This window comes from Betta splendens, chromosome 17 (assembly GCF_900634795.4).
Source record: "Betta splendens chromosome 17, fBetSpl5.4, whole genome shotgun sequence".
In the NCBI taxonomy this organism is placed as follows: Eukaryota; Metazoa; Chordata; class Actinopteri; order Anabantiformes; family Osphronemidae; genus Betta; species Betta splendens.
The window spans coordinates 15,913,556-15,929,996 of NC_040897.2; the positions used below are offsets into that span (position 1 = coordinate 15,913,556).

Genomic DNA, 16,441 nt, shown 5'->3' on the forward strand with positions numbered 1-16,441 from the left:
ATTAGGACTGAGAACTTTGATTTCCGAGCTCTGGCAGAGAGAAACGCTGCATCGCTCTGCGTTTTGCTTTTCAACCCTTTCCTCCTGTTGGGTTTAAACGCATCCGGTGAATTATCCACAAACGCACAGACAGCAGCTGAAGCTGTTCCCACCCTGAGCCAGTAAAGCCCACAGAACCTCCACCTGTGCACTGTCCCGGTGGTCGGGACAATGCAGGAAGCGCCTGGTCCCCGCTGACGCCGTGCGTATTTCATGGTGGGCCTCTGGGCCACAGCTGGACGCTGAGCCGTGGCAGGAGATTCACACCAACAGATGCAAATGAAACAACTGCAGCGTCTGTTCCAACGGCAGAGGCCGACGTTTGAAGAGCGACGCTGATATTAGCTCTTCAAACACTCCTGAGCTGAAGTGAAGGTGAAAGAACAGCGTGTAGAATCACAATATGGAAAGTTTAATCTGCGCTGGCTGTTAAATTAAAAGAGCTGGAGAAGCACGAAGCTCCGACCGCTGCAGCTCAGCAGGAGTTAATGAAGCTACAGAGAGGCTAACGCTAAAGCTGATGCTAACGCCGATGCTGATGCTAAAGCTGATGCTGACGCTAACTCTGATGCTAACGCTGATGCTGACACTGATGCTAATGTGGATGCTGACGTTGATGCTGACGTTGACGCCAACGCTCTCATTCTGACCTTTGACACGGCCTTAATACGATGCACATGTCGTAGACTGAGTGGACTAGAGGTTCCTAATAAAGCGGTCACTCCGTAGAACCAGCCCACTGCATTTTTAATGTACTGATGTTCCTTTCGATCCGACGTCTACTGTACTTCCGTGAAAGTTCATTGTATCGCTAACGTGCTCTGCATTATTTAGCAGCCGGCCATTAAAGATGAGGCCCGTGCTCAGATTTTAAAGTTGAATAACAATAAAAAAAAGTCCAAGGTCTCATTCCTGCAGACGTCTGCACATTTGTCCTGGAGCCTTCACGTTATACCAGGCTGACGTTTTAATATCTTTGTCAGCATGAGCAATGACTTGGAGGATGCAGACTTATTGTGCTGTCACAGGGTAACACTCCATGTGCATTAGCATAGCAGCACTCCAAGTAGCCGCTCCAGAATGTGTGGCATGCAGATGTTGAGACGTTGAGCTGGACCGGTGCTGCATCAGCCTCTGCCGCTGCCGCCCTGGCACCCAGCTCGTCCATTACCGTGGCAATCACACTCTCTTTTCTCTGGAAATTGCCTGCTGTCACAAGACGTCTCTGGTCTCATTTTCCTCAGATGCAGCCTGAAACAGAGGGAAGAGGCCCCCGCCTCATGATGATAATGGATCCTAATTTGACTTAGATTATGATTTATCAGATGCTGCTGATGCTTCCGTCAGCCGCTTGCGTGCAGCTCCCTGAAAGTGGGAACCGCTTCAAGTGAACCCTCCATCCGTCACCGCCCAGAGCCGTGACAAAGGGGGCGATATGAGCCGGACGCGATGCCTCCCCAGGAATTAGGCAGCTCCGATTGGATTTGCTCCCCCTCTCGCTGCCTTTGTTCCTCGCGCTCCCTTTCCTCCTCAGACCGGGCAGATGTGCACCTGCTCTGGCGTTGGAATTCTAATTCAGTCCTCACGTCCATCAGTTACAATCACCTGAACCGCAGCAGTGACGGCAGCGTCGAGCCGTCGTCCCTCGTTTCCTTTAGAGTGAGATTGGTTCTTCTGCCTCATGAGATGAATCCGTTTCTCAAAGCGCCGGTTTCCTGACGTGGCTCCGGTCGCTGTGTCAGGAAGGTGATGCTCTGTTTGTCGTTGAGGTCACAGCTCTTGGGTCCATGTTACTGTTTGAATTCTTCCGTCACTTTCGACATTTCCAGCGTTGACTCATCTGCTGGAAACCCGCCTGCTGCTCAGCCAGCGTGTCCAGAACACAACGCTGTGGAAACGCGGTTCAGACGGAGCTGCACGAAGCGTCGGGCCTTGTTATGTGTGCGTGGTTTAACTAAGACCTCGTAAAAATGTAGAAAGCGTGAGCTGGACTGTTTAATGCCTCCTTAATCCGCTGCTGATAAGATGGCGCTCGCCGCTGCTTGCAAAATCCTCTCGCTTTTATCTCCCACTTTCCGTCCTCGCGTTGCGCAGTAATTTGCCCAACCTGTAGGCAAACACGGCTGCAGCGGCGCGGACGGGGTGGAGCGAGCGTTCACTTGGCTGCAGAGTTGTTAAAGCACCACTACACGTTAATGGGCCAGAAGAGCCTACTTCACGTCCGTGTTGACACAGAAAGGAATAATTAGTAGTGTGCGATGCTAGCGGCGCTGGAGCCATTAACTCAGAGGACCCTTTCTCCAAACCCTGTTGCCTGGTTACAGTTTCCCCAGGTGATTGAATGCGCTGAGTCATGGTGATGGGCTGTGAATCATAGCTGAGCCTTAGTTATGATGGGTGGGATGGTAACGGCGTTGTGAAGCCCAGATATATTACAGTAAGCGGCTTATCTGACAGCGCAGATCTGTCGTCTGACGGATCGAACGGCGCCGAGTGATGGATGCGTCTTCTGTTAACCCCCAAAGTCGGTGTCAGCGTGTGTGTGGGGGGGGGCGTGGTGATGACGAAGGCTAAAAGTCCGTTCAGGTCATTTCAGAACAAAGGGACTCAAAGCAGCGGAGGACGGAGAAGCTTCAGTTTCCCCCTCCAGCTCGTCCTCAGCCCGGTTCAGGTTCTGCCTCCATTATCACGCCTCTGCAGAGATCATCACTTCCCACAGTGGGTGAGATTAGACACAACACATCGGAGCAGCTCAGCTGTGGTGGAAGAGGAGCCGCCACCTGGCTCCTAATGACAGAGGCTGTAGTAGATTCTGTCACGAGACGAGCTAGCGTTCAGCGTGTTAGCATCGGACCTGCTCCTGCCTGCTGTCGGCCCGGATGGACCCGGGCCCGTCTGGCTTCTCACGCGAGAAACACAGAAAGAGACCAGTTGTTTGGTGAAGCCATCCACCAGAATCAGAAGAATCTTCCCTCAAAACCAGGCTCCGGCCTCCAGCGGCTGACCTTCATTAATAAGCCCGTTGTTTTACATCACATGCTCAGCCCCGTTGAGACCCGGCGCCGGGCTCAGTTTTTGGTTTAGTCCAGGCTCAGTCCTGGTTCAGTCCCATTCAGACCCGTTCCAACTCGGCCTCGCTGCTGTGCTGATAAGGAGCTGAATAAAGCTGAAATGGCCCACGTTCTGCAGGACCTCAAACGCCGCGCCTCGGCTAGAAGTAGGACAGGGCTGATGTGGGAGCGCAGTCAATTTATTTGCTGTTAAGTGAGCAGGCCGGTATCGATACACTGATGTGTGCAAGCATGAAATTGGCCCATGAATTAAAAGGAGCCGCGTTGCTGTTATTGCCTCCGGTGGCGCCACCGGCCTGAAACCCAAGACCAGCTTCGTGTGTGTGTGTGTGTGTGTGTGTGTGTGTGTGTGTGTGTGTGTGTGTGTGTGTGTGTGTGTGTGTGTGTGTGTGTGTGTGTGTGTGTGTGTGTGTGTGTGTGTGTGTGTGTGTGTGTGTGTGTGTGTGTGTGTGTGTGTGTGTGTGTGTGTGTGGTGGACATCTGTGCTTCAGCGTTTCGTGGCGTCTCAGTTGGAGCCTTTGTCCTGCAGCACAGTGTTGCGCTGTCGGACCCGCGGCGCCCCTGGAAAACCAGAGATGACCATAAAAGTGGAAACCAATTAAATCCACTGGGTTCCGTGGACGGACTCCAGTGTTTAACGTTTGTTTGCGAGTGTCGACACCGGGGGATCAGTCGGTGCTACTGCACGGTGCCGGATAGGATGCGGTCTCTGTGGAGGTTCAGCCGCGCAGAATTAATCATCTTTAGAAAAGTGGCTTCTAGATGGAGGAAAAACAAATTAGTTTTTTCCACTGAATCCTGTGAGTCTCTGAGGCAGTTTTTCAGAAACGCTGATTATTTGACCTTTGAACTCAGCGTTGCTGTATGATTTTTTTATTTAGTTTTTCTAGTAAAGCGGTTTCTACAGACTCATCTGTGTTGGCGGTGGCTCTTCTCAGCGGTCTGTTGCAGGACGCTGCTGCCGACGCGCTGCTGAAGGCCTTGATCTCGCAGTGATTGGCGCCTAATTGCCGCGCGTCTTGTCTGGGGTTGAAGCGTGTAATCCACAGAGCGAGAGCAGTTAATGAGAGTGGCCTCGCACGGCGGCCTCTGTGCCGCTCTAATCTCTGCGCTGGCAGCTAAGCCCCCATAATCCTGTTTTAACCAATATGTATCTGATGACGGTCAACAGAACCGCTCTGCAACCTCCACCGGTTCTGACGGGTCGTCGGTGACGTAAGCGACCGGCGTCTGCTTCTTCTGACCTCTGACCCCTGTTGAAATGAGCCCCAGGCGGCTTTAAACGCAGCTGCTGGACGGAGGGTGGAGGTGGTCTGGTTCTGACCCGACGCCTGGTTCTGACGTCTGGTTCTGACCAGGCTGATGGTGTTTATTGATGTGGCCACCACATTTAATGGATGAGGGCTAATAAAGAGGCCGGAGCTCTGACAGACGTTTACTCATTATGCTATGGATCATAAATGTCACATGGTTGAGCCTCGCGCGCGTTTATGGCTAAACGGATCCGTGTCGATGATCTGCTGCAGATGAGGCTCAACGCATTAAACTGCAATAAATCCTGATCCGTCCCCAGTTACGACGTGTGCTGTTCCCGTGTTAATGAGCAGCAGCAGCGGCATCTTCATGCTGTGAGTGTGTGATTGTGAGGAGGAGGCGGATGCTGTTATGTGGAGATAACGGCTCCACAGATGGAGCGATAGCCGCCCGGCCCGGTTAGCCGCCCGGCCCGGTTAGCCGCACGGCCCGGTTAGCCGCCCGGCCCGGTTAGCATCCGCATCCGCCTCGCTGCTTGTGTCTGTGAGCCTTCGATCAATAGACCTGGATTATCATCTCCAGCGTCGCGCTCCATTTTTCACAGCGAGAAAGGCTCCAGCAGCTGCTCGCTCTCTGTCGGAGGACGAACCGCCAACACGGACACGAGACGCGCCGGGTCGGACCGCGGCTGTTTGTGTGGCGGGTTCTGGGTCAGAGCGAGTCAGCACGACGTCGACTGCCCACCAATAATTACGTGTTTAATGAAGACGCTGCCTTTTAATTAAAATCTGATCATAAGCAGTTAATTAAGGATTGTCACAGAATAAAGTCCTTGTTTGACTTGGTTCGGTCCGATAAGAGGTGAACCTGCTCAGGTTCTGTTCAGTTCTGCATGGGCTCGTTCCTCAGGGTCCGTCATCACCAAACGGACCCGCCCCCTCAGGCGGCGGTGGCTCCGGTCCAGCTGTTTGATCCGCCAAGTGGATGCCTGTTAGATTTATGGCCGCCTGCAGTTGGTGGTGGGTCCGCGGGTTCTGGATGGTTCTGGGAAGAGCAGCCCGTGAATGAGGCCATTCATGTGCCATCAGCCGGATTAGGACTCTGTCCATCAGCTGCCTCTGTCACTTACTGTACGAGGCGTCTGCTGGATCTGAGGAAGTGGCTTCAATGATACGGAGGATTGGGAAGTGGAAACGGATCTGATGAGTCCAATTAGCCTGAAACCTGATTACCTTCCACCGGTTCTGAGACGAAGGTCCAGTTGTTCTGGCTCTGGACGCGCTTGCCTCTTGTTGTGAGGCTGAGGCGGCAGAGAGCATCTCTGAGTCCCTTTCAGCCTCGCTCGGCGCCGGCAGATATTGAGCGGTCCGGTCCGGTCCGGATGATGAAGCTCATCTCACTGGAGTTTTTGTGACAGCGCTTGTGCTGCTGCGTTGCTCTTTTCTGATTGGTCGCAGTGTTTCGTCAGGTTCGAGGCTTTGATCCTTTCATTGGAGTTTCTTCGGCCTCTCGGGTTTGATTCTGCTTCGAGCCCAGGAACAGGAAACGCTGAGCCTCATGTTTTCAGCGTTGTGTTTCCAGACGTGTCGGACACATGACCCCCTCAGATACGGAGCCTTGACCCGAGGCCACGGGGGCACACATGTTGAGCCTGTTCAAAAGGGGCCGAGGGCTGTGTTACATGTCATGCAGATTAGTGGGATCACATGTGACGCGCTCCTGGCCTCTAACGTGGACGTGTGGAGGTGGAGCTGCTGCCTTAAAACAGCTCCTTGGGCTGCTTGGTGCTTAATGAAATAAATGGAGACTTTTATTGTGGTAATTCTGAGCAGCTACAGTCATAATTTAACCCCCTTCAGGTCAACTGATACTTTAATCACCTTAAGCTGTAGTTAATGTTATTACAGCGGCGGTTTAATTCCAGTTGTTGGGCCTGGTTCTGGCCCGGGCTCAGCGCTCAGCTTTCCGCTGACGCTGGAGCTTCTGGGGAGCGTCGGTTCTGGAAGCAGCCGCCGCTTTGACCTTTGCAGTTTCACAGATAAGAGCGTCCGCAGGAATTTCCTGGCAAAGTTAGCAGAAAGTTTGAAGTGGAGCTGCCGCTCGCAGCTTCAGGTTCAGGGAATGTGTTAATTACTTCGCTCTGTAGGAGGCGCATGACATTAACACCAGCCTCTACATGTGTTTGCTATTTATATACTTAAAAGAGTAGAAATACTGTACTTTCATGAAAGTGGCAGAGAGCTCACAGTTATCTGTGTATTTATATGATCCCAACGTGCACGACGTGTGAAGTTCTACTTTTAACCTGTTAAAACATGAATATGCCTCAAACGCTTGTTTGACTCGCGAGTGCGTGTTAACAGGAGGAATCCAGGTCACGTCCTCCTCGGGTCGTTCTGGGAGGACGTGCTCCATAATGGACTTGTCGGTGCCGCTCCTCCCGGGAGCAGAGGCGCCGTGGTTCTAACAGTGACAGTACAAGCATGAAACGTTTCAATGAAATATTCATGCAGTAATGAAGTACTTTGCATGTTCAGTGCGGTTCCGGTTCCTGGACCTAAGGCTCTAACCCGGCTGTGCTCTCTCCCAGTAACAGACTGGCTCCCAGCAACCACGACCGGATACAGAGGCTGCGGCAGGAGTTCCAGCAGGCCCAGAGCGGCCCGGACGACGCCGACGACCGGCGCCGGACCTACAGCTTCGAGCAGCCCTGGGTGAGTGTGTGAGCGGCCGGAGCCTTAGGAGGAGGCTGGACGCGACCAGCACTGTGGACCGGCCCGGCAGAACCTTCTGCTAACTGTGACTAACCGCCCACAGAGCCCAGAACCGGGTGGGGACATTAACTGCCACCTGTAACTAACCTCTGGGCCGAGCCCCTGCATGCTGGAGCCGCCCCGGTAGAGCGTCACTAACCCCCCCCACCCGCCCCCCACTCCTGCATGCCTGTCAATCATCTCCATGGACCCGCCCACCGCCTCATGGACTTCTTCATGTTTTGTGTGTGTGTGGGGGAGGGAGTCCTGTTGTAACTGCCTTTTACAGTGTATTTTAACTGATTCAGTTCACGTTTGCTCTGGATCATTAGCGTGTTCTGAAGCAACGAGGGGAAATAACAAGCGAACAAAATCCAGTGTCTTCAAAGTTTTTTGGAGCTGATGAAATCACTTGTCATATTTGGAGTATTTATTTTAGTCCTGGTGGCTTCCAGCGGTTCCATGTGATCCTCCGCTGCAGATTCTTTTAAGCTTTTGTTTTTTCCTGATGCTTTTGTGATGTCTGATCTGATTTTTATCCTAAATGCTCATTTTAACCAACTTGTAAAAACACTTTTTTTTTTTTAATGTCACAGTTTTGATCTGATGCGACAGAATCTGATCTTTGATGCAAACTGTGATGACGCGACACTGATGTGCTGTAAATTACACACTTTCTACCCAAACACTCCGTGTTGGTGGTTTGTCTGCGAGGTCGCACGCGTCTGCTTTGCTCTGTTTCTGTGTCTACAACAGCAGCTCCAGCCTCTGAAGCAGAACCTTCACGGCGCTGAGGGGAAAGTTCTGCTTTGGATTCGGACCCGTTTCCTGCCGTGAACCAATATCTCTGTGCATAGTGGTAATTGTGGCTCGCTCCCTCCGTCCATCGCTCTCACCTGCTGTGATTCACTCCCTGAATCGTCTGCGGTGATTTCCAGCGCGTCTTCGCTTCCACCTCCTCCACGCTTTGGGGAGCCGGGGAGGATTGTGGGTAGCGTGGTCTGATTCCATCAGGATGACTGATGTCCGCTCTCCCAGCAGCAGCGCAGCCAGCTTTATTGCGCTCATTTATACCACTATGGATATGGGAGTTCATTCGATTGATGCCGGGCTGCAGAGGCCACGATTGCCTCTTGTATTTTATCGTAACATTTTAATGCCTCTATTATCTGGAATCCTTCGGGGTGTTTTTCCCTCCACTGCACGGCCGCCCCGTTTGGGCAGATGAGCCGCGTTTAGCAGGAACGCTGGGACTGTAACTCACCTGTGGGTTCCGGGGACGAGCTGCAGCGCGGGGTGTGTCTTTAGCGCCGCTAATGGTTTTATGGGCAGCAGACGTCCACGCCGTCCTCGGGGCTCCCTCCCACCAGCCGCCGCAGCCGCCGCTCAGCCATAAAAGTAATCAGATCTGCTGATCTGCACTCACTGCTCCCTCAGAGCTAATGAAGGCGGCGGTGGGAGGTGGGAGGTGAGGCGTGGGCTGAACCTGGTGCTCCGGTTCACTCGGCGCCCGCTTTACTGGGGACGTGTACAGCGACTCCGCTACCAGCGGGTTCTGATCGAACCGCTCATAAAGAAGGTGAAACGGGTCCAAACGCTGTGAGCGTGAGCGTCGGGGGGCGGGGCGGGGCGTCGCCATGCCGACCGGCCGGGTCTGTGTCCGTCATTAACACTCACTAACATCACCACGACCTCCTCCCTCCCTCTGTGTGTGACTCACCTTCACGTTGACCCGAGGAGCCGAGCGCCGGCCGGCTCGGCCCGACCCGACCCGACCGGCTGCTGGTAAGTGTCTGCGGTTTGGACCGGGTGCAGGGATCCTGTGTCAGCCAGCGCTGCAGAGCGGAGCCGGGTGGTTCAAGGCTTTCAGTCAGATAGAAGATTTAAGGTGCATGTTTACACATTCACAGAATGAAATGTATGATTTGCTAAATTAGTTTAGGTTTCACGACCCTGGGTTCGATTAAGACGTAGTCTGAGCTTAAGAACAGAGAAACTTAAATTTAAAGTTTTTATTTGTGGGTTTGTTTATTATGAGCATCAGCTGCAGAGGTTTGTGTCTGTACTGAGGCTTTATTAGGAACCTGTGCAGTCTAATTCATCCAGGTTTCAAAGGCTTTGTTCTGTTCTAAATCTGAACGACTCCAGTCAGATTCCACCAATAGAATATTCTAACACTGACAGTCTAAATGGACTGAATCAGACTGTACAGGTGATGCTAGTGACATCATCATTGTTTAACTGGACAAACCCGCAGCAGCTGTTTGATCAACACATCTGGACCCGTTCAGAGTAGAGGTGAGGCCCGAGAAATCACTGTCCTCCTTAATGTGACGTAGCTGAAGAGTCTCCAGCTTCTGATTTGAGTGGACAGCGTTTCGCCCCACAGTCGCCGTGCCGCCGCTGACCCGTCTCCCATCTCCCTGTTTCCAGTCCAGCGCCAGCAGCAACGGTCCGAGCGGCCACAGCCAGCCGGGCCGCCACTCGGTGTCGGTGGAGGTGCAGATGCAGCGACAGAGGCAGGAGGAGAGAGACTCGTTCGCCCAGGCGCAGCGACAGTACAGCTCCCTGCCGCGGTAAGAGGGTCTGGGCCTGATTGGATTTACTGTAATGTGTGTTTGGCCTGTCTGGTTAGCTCAGATTCATTGGAGCAGCCAGTGACAGTGATGATGGCAGATTACACTGACTACGTAAGGTCTCGCTAAGCAAAGGGCTGGAGCTGGACCACGAACCTCGCACACGGAGCCGAGAGAGAGAGAGAGAGTGGACGGATCGCATTACCCTCTCACACAGACCTGACATGATGGCTTTCCTCCCCGTTAATGTAATTGGCTTTGATCTGCATGATAAGACTGCCTGTTGTTCCAGGAAGTGCTGGACTCACTCTGTGTTCTACGTATTGGAGACTGTGGGACGTGGTTTTAGTTGATAAGTGAATCTTTTCGTTGGCTCGGCTTCAACTTTCGTCTCATTTAGGATCAGCTCAGACTTAACTCATGTTCATTATGACTTGGACTCGTCTGAATGAGAGTCAGAGTGGCAGCGGCTAAAAGCTCGCACCGTCAAACATGGCGACGGCAGCAAACGATCGGAACCTCCTCATTGGTCGCCGCATCTCCCTGCGTTTGTTCCCACGGCGACGCATCTGAGCGGCGCTCGTCGTTCGGACTTACGGGAACGAGGCGGAAGGTTTTCTCTGGGTTCCCCTGTGTAGTCATCAGACAAGGTCAGAGCAGGCGGATCCATCCCACGGCACATCATCAGCACTTACCCTGCATATACAACGTTAAATACATTATCCTCTGTTACTCCTGCTCTAATCCGCTGTTACCCACAGAAATCCCTTCCTTGATAAATATTGCAGCAGCTTTGCTGAAAGATTAATGAAGCGCCGTCGTGCTCCAGCGGTCAGAAACAACATCCCGTGGCCACCTCGCTCCACGTTTCCACCAGTTCCATTAAGAGCTGGTTCTGTTTGGATAAACCCATCTGTGCTATCTGGAGAGCGATAACTATGGTGGAGCCTGGAGTCAGAGGCCGAGGGGGTCGCGGCGCTAGCTAGCACTCGCGTTACAGGTCAGAGTGGGCGAGACCTGGCTTTGAACAAGAAGGGAGGGACCTCTCGACTGAAGCGGCTCCACTGGGCCGGGCCTCGGCGCCGCTGCTGCAGGTTCTCTGACGCCTCTCACCTTTTTAATGCTCTGTCACGCTTCATGTGCGACACGGCACTACGTGGCGCTACGCTACATGGCGCTACGCTACATGGCGCTACGTAACGTGGCGCTACACGGCACTACGTGGCGCTCCGTGGAGCTACGTGGAGCTGCACGGCGCTACGTGGAGCTACATGAAGCTACACGGCGCTACGTGGAGCTACTTGGCGCTACATGGAGCTACACCGCGCTACGCGGCCTCATGTGTTCACCACCGCTCGCTTCCCCTCTTGGCTCGGCATCAGACAGAGAACGCTCTGGTTTGCATTTCTCCTCAGACGCACACCAGCTTTGGCCTCTTTGTCAACATATGAAATGAAATCAGATGCCGGGGATGCCTGTCTCTGGAAATTGGAATCACTCAAGCGTGAGCAAGAATAGACCTGGGCTATATTCCCTTATCTCAGCGATCGAGGAGCGTATCCATTCCCAATTGCATTCAGTCTCTGTTGAATAAAAACACAGCTTCTTTCTATTCTCATTAAGAGCTTTTTTTCTACACTTCTTATTCAGATCCAGACGCAGGAATAATACGATTTCTTCACAGCTGGCTGACAAACCTGCTAATTATGCAGCTCGCTGTCGAGGCCCATTGATGTTTTTGTGCCGCTCCTCCATCTCTGGACCCGCGCTGTCTTGCCCTCCAGACAAAGGGCTCGTGACACTCGAGCGCGGAGAGACGAGGCTGCCGAGCAGAAATGCGAGGCGGTGCCAGCGATCCGGGTTGTTTTCCTCCTCCCACTCCCCCAGCCTCCCAACCAGGCGCGTCTTAAGACACTGTTATCAAGTGTCAAGTATCAGCCTGGGCAGATCCGTGGAGGACACGACCGTCGCCCCATTTTTCCAGCTGCTATTACTGCCTGTCTCATCCTGTGGTACTTTCTGCCTGTCTCACAATGGGCCTAATGGGCTCGGAGGGGCCTCTGACATGGTTAGCATCCCTGTATGTGCTTACCCTGGGCCTGTGTTTGCTTGCTATCAGATGAGTGTGGAGCCAGGAGCCACATCATTTTATTTGTCTCTTTCCTGTTCCAGGCAACCAAGGAAGAACCCCAGCACCGTCTCCCAGGAGTCCTGGGAGAAGGCGTACCCGCCCGGCGAGGGCTTCCAGACCGCCAAGGACAACCCCAGGTACTCCAGCTACCAGGGCTCCAGGAACGGGTACCCGGGCGTGGGCAGCGTCAACGCCAGGGTGCTGCTGGAGGCCCAGGAGCTGCTGAGGCAGGAGCAGCGGCGCAGGGAGCAGGAGGCCAAGGGCAAGCTGGTGCAGGAGAGCTACGAGGGCTACTCCACCGGACACTTGAAGGACCCGGCGTCGCCCAAGGGTCCCTTCCGCCAAGATGTGCCGCCTTCGCCTTCGCAGCTAGCGAGGCTCAACAGACTGGGCTCGGAAAAAGGAAGGCCGTTTTATTCCTGAGTGCCGTGGGACCGGAGGGGGAAGCAGGCGGTGCTGACGGAGGTCTGCTAGCTTAGCGCCGCTCTTAGCGGTGAGCGCTGTGTGGGTGTTTGTCGGTGACACTCCCTCCCACAGACACGGCGCTCGGTGCCTTCTCTGCTTCCACCAACGCCGGGACTGATTCATCCTCTGGCAGCGCCGCGGGCCGAGTGGGAGGGAGACGCAGGGGGACGTTTGTGACGCTGCCCGTCGCTCCGCGGTCGCGTCCCGCTTCAGTCAGCAATCAGGTTCTGTGTCTCAGCGAGCAGAGACAACAAGTCAAGAGAAGCAGGGCCTGTCTGTGCGTGTGTATTAATAAAAGCCCCTCCCACATAAATTCATACCGTGTTCACGGGGGAGGAGGCCGTGGTCCGTCTCCCCCCCCCCCCCCCCCCCCCCTCTGGGTCGGACTGTGGCCCCTCTGTCTGCCTGGAACCCGTTTCCATCCTCCTCTGTTCATTATGCTCCTTTCTTCTACCTCAACACCTTCATTCTCTGGGCCTCTGCTCGCCCCCCCTCCCTCCCCCCCCCCAGACTTCCTCCTGCTACCCACTGCCACCCTCCTCCTCATCTCCAGAGTCGGGCTCTGCACTGAATTTTTCATCACGAGCCACCTGCTGCCTGCTGGAGCCAAAGCGCGGCTGCCACCAGAGGCTGCGCCGGGCCCGGTTCTGACATCCAGAGCAATAAAAGCAGAAAACGATGAGAAGGGTGACAATGAGCTTTTCCTCCGTCTTTGACTAAAGGCTAAATTGTTCCTAGGAGTTAATGGCTTTCATTCGGTGTAATTGCTTCCTGTATTTTTAGACGCTTTCCGATGATCTCGCTTTAAAGGACACAGTCGGAGTTGAACTCCTGACGTGTGTAGCTTGAATGAAATGAGAGCACGATGCATCGTGTTTGGTTCTAGCTCAGCCTCTCTCCCAGCGGTGGGTGATTCGGCCAGACGTCAGCCCTACCAAGCTTTTTCCCAAAGACATCCAGCGCTAGTTTTATATTTGATCCGGTTCTGGACTCTGACGGATCTGGTTCTCCCCTGGCTTCACTTTCATTCCACACGTCTTCATGCTAAATGAACAAACCCGCTGCGGTTGTTGGGCCGGGTCACGGTCACGTCTTTCTCCTGCAAATCAACAGCTCCTCAGTTTTTCAGGACCCAACTGAGACCATGCAACATGGAAGGTAGTGGTAGCTTCCTGGACCTGCAGGGATGAGCTCCTGTGATTGGACGTGATTGGCCAATCACGTTCAAGCATTAAATCCTCTCTGCACATGCTCCATTTATTTGAGCCTCTAGTTTTATCCAATCACATCCGCTCCCTGCGGGTTCTTTCACAGATCCTGGACAAATGAAATCATTCTGTAATTTGGATGAACTCACCCTTTAAACCAGTGAAGTTCTGATTACAGCCACGCCGGCCCAGCTCTCGCTGTGGGTGTAATTATGATCCGAGGGAATTTGCATTTTCACTCCAATCAGTTTCTGCAGCTGCTGATTGGTGTGTTGTTTTTTATGGCTCAGAGAGGAGGAACTAATCAGCGAAAGCAGCTGCTGCAGCCGTAGGTCGCAGAGACCTTGGTGCTGATGACACTGAGGCAGCAGCAGGTGGAGACGGACCCTCGCTTGGACTTTAATGAAGACCATGAGATGAAGAATGAAGCACGAACCTGAGTCGACGCCCGACGGACCCGCCCCCATCGAACCTGTTACCAAATAAACCAACTCGATGCTGTGAACGCGTTTAGAAGGATGCATTCGTCCTCTTTGCTTCTGACGTTAAGTGCCTGAGAAAACAAGTGAAATCTTTTCTGTAGATTCTTTGCTTTTTTCTGGATCTCGTTCTGGGTTTTCTCCTTCCTGAACCGGTTTTAATTGATGTTTTAGTATTTGTACCTGTTGACATTGCCTTCAACCACGCTGAACCATGATGTGTTTAAAGAGAAATGGAAGCTGATGGAAGATGATGTGCAATTGTTTAGTTTTGTTTTATCAGAAAACTTTTACATATAATAAAAATGTCCGCAGCCGCTTTTTTCTGTACATATCAAGTTTCAAATAAACAGAAGGCTGTTCCACCATTTACCACCGGCCCGCGTTTGTGTTCCTCAGCCTCCGGCCGGATCGGACCGGCCTTCAATTAAGCAGGAAGGATCTGCTGTCAGATCTGTGGGTTCTGTCGGCTGATGTCTCCTTCTCAGACCGACACCGTTTGACGGCTGATCTTATCTCCCATCATTAATTCTTCCACGCTCGCGTCCCTGAAGCCTCGGTGTCTGAGCTGGAGTGTTATCAGGTCCTGCACAGGAGCAGAACACGGCCCCGAGCCTCACGCTCGCCGCCTTCCCACCATGCACCTGTTTCCCCCGGTCGCCGGCCCTGATTGATCAGTCACACGCAGCTTTGATCGAGGGAAACCGACACACACATAGATACAGACACTCACGCTCTCTCTCACACACACATAGATACAGACAAACACGCTCTCACACACACACACACACACACAGATACAGACACACACGCTCTCTCTCACACACACACATAGATACAGACACACACGCACATAGATACGGACACACTTGCTCTCTCACACACACACACACACACACACACACACACACACACACACACACACACACACACACACACACACAAGGAGAATCAGGAGGTCTCAACAGTCAGAGCGTGGATCAAGATGAGCATCGTCGCTCAGACGTTAGTCTTCATTCATTTCTACAGACGATTAACTCAAGCAGGCGGTTTAATGTCATGGACTTTTCTCAGCCCCATCCTCCTCACGCTGTTCTGTTCTACACTGTGTTCATTGTTATAAATACCCAGACTTTGGTTTCACTGATTAAACTGTGCAGGGCTCAGCTGCTCTGGTAGATGATGATCCAGTCGCTCGCTGGAAGCCTCCCATAATCCTTCTAGGAGGTGATCCTCCTCTTCCTCGTGCAGCCTTCGTCGGTTCCGTTCTCTGCCAAAAGCTGCACGGCGAGTTCCATAAGCCTCCCTGCACGGCGCGGCAGCTCTCCAGTGTGAGAATTAACCTCAATGAAATCAGTAAACATCAGGATAATGCGCCTCGGCGTCAAAGCTTTCATTGCATCCTCGTGTTCGTGACTCTTGGCCCGACGCTTGGAAAGCAGCTCCAAGTGTTTGACACGAGTGGGTGAAGCTGCACAAACATGATGTGAGCTTTTAGCATCCTTCAGAACCGAGTCCTTCACTTAACTTGAGTTATTCAATGACACATTTTAAGGAGCCTTCAAATATGGAGCTGTCAGTGGAGCCCAGCGCACGGCTGGAGGCTGGAGCTGTGATTGGCCAATCACATGGCTGCAGCGTCCTTCATTACCTGAGCTTTAATTTGTCATCTAAATGCAGATCTGATCCATCTCCCCGTTGTTTGCTGTTGTGCGTCCTGGCAGCGGACGCCGGTGACAGAGCGGCGGCGGCTTCTTAATGCGCAGCACGTCGACCCGGAGCCGCGTCACGGATCATTTCATCAGCAGCCTTTCTGTCAACACTCAGCACAACAAGAGGCTGCGAAACCTTTTATTTTATAGCCGCTCATGCACCGTGTCGCCATTAACCAACCTGTTATTTAGCTTAATGTCACGCTGCAGGTCTGAGTCAGCCGAGGCTGATAAGCTGCTTCACAGCAGACAGTGACTCCTTCAATGTTCCGCTCCTCAGCCATGACGCGGGAAACATGGCCCAACACACAGGTCAGCGACCCGGTCAGAGCAGAGGCCGAGTCCGATCCGCCAGGCGAGCTGGTGCTGGTGCTGGTGCTGGTTCTGGTGGCAGGGCCGAGCCGGGCCGCATTCCTGTGGCTTTAGGGAGGAAGCTGGAGAAGCTACAAACGCGTGGGAAGACGTAAATCAAGATGAGAGCGAAGCGCAGATGAGAAGTTCTCCAGATTTAACCCGCTCTCCATTCGTCAGACATGTGGAAACTGTTGTTTTAGGCTCAGGATGAGACCGTTGAGCCGGAGGAATGTGTGATTTCACTGAGACGAGATCCTGGTGTGGAGCTGCTGAACTGCGATGGACTCTGTGCAGAGTCACTCGCATTCCTCCGCTCTTATTATCCAGCCTTTGCTTCCCAGCGTTCCCCTCCTTAGTTTCCTGGCGCTTTTAAACTATAAAAAAGTCGCTCTAGCAATT

The 16,441-nt window shown here is 53.1% G+C and overlaps 1 protein-coding gene across 1 annotated transcript in view; it reads left to right on the forward strand.

The window, feature by feature from the left end:
• Positions 1-14,348, forward strand: part of LOC114844145 (partitioning defective 3 homolog) — a 116,346-nt gene extending 101,998 nt beyond the window's left edge. The window contains 3 exon segments of the mRNA XM_029131259.3: positions 6,955-7,078; positions 9,551-9,693; positions 11,866-14,348. Of these exon segments, the coding sequence (XP_028987092.1) occupies positions 6,955-7,078; positions 9,551-9,693; positions 11,866-12,247 (649 nt within the window). The 3' untranslated portion in view covers positions 12,248-14,348.
• Positions 14,349-16,441: the final 2,093 nt, after the last annotated feature.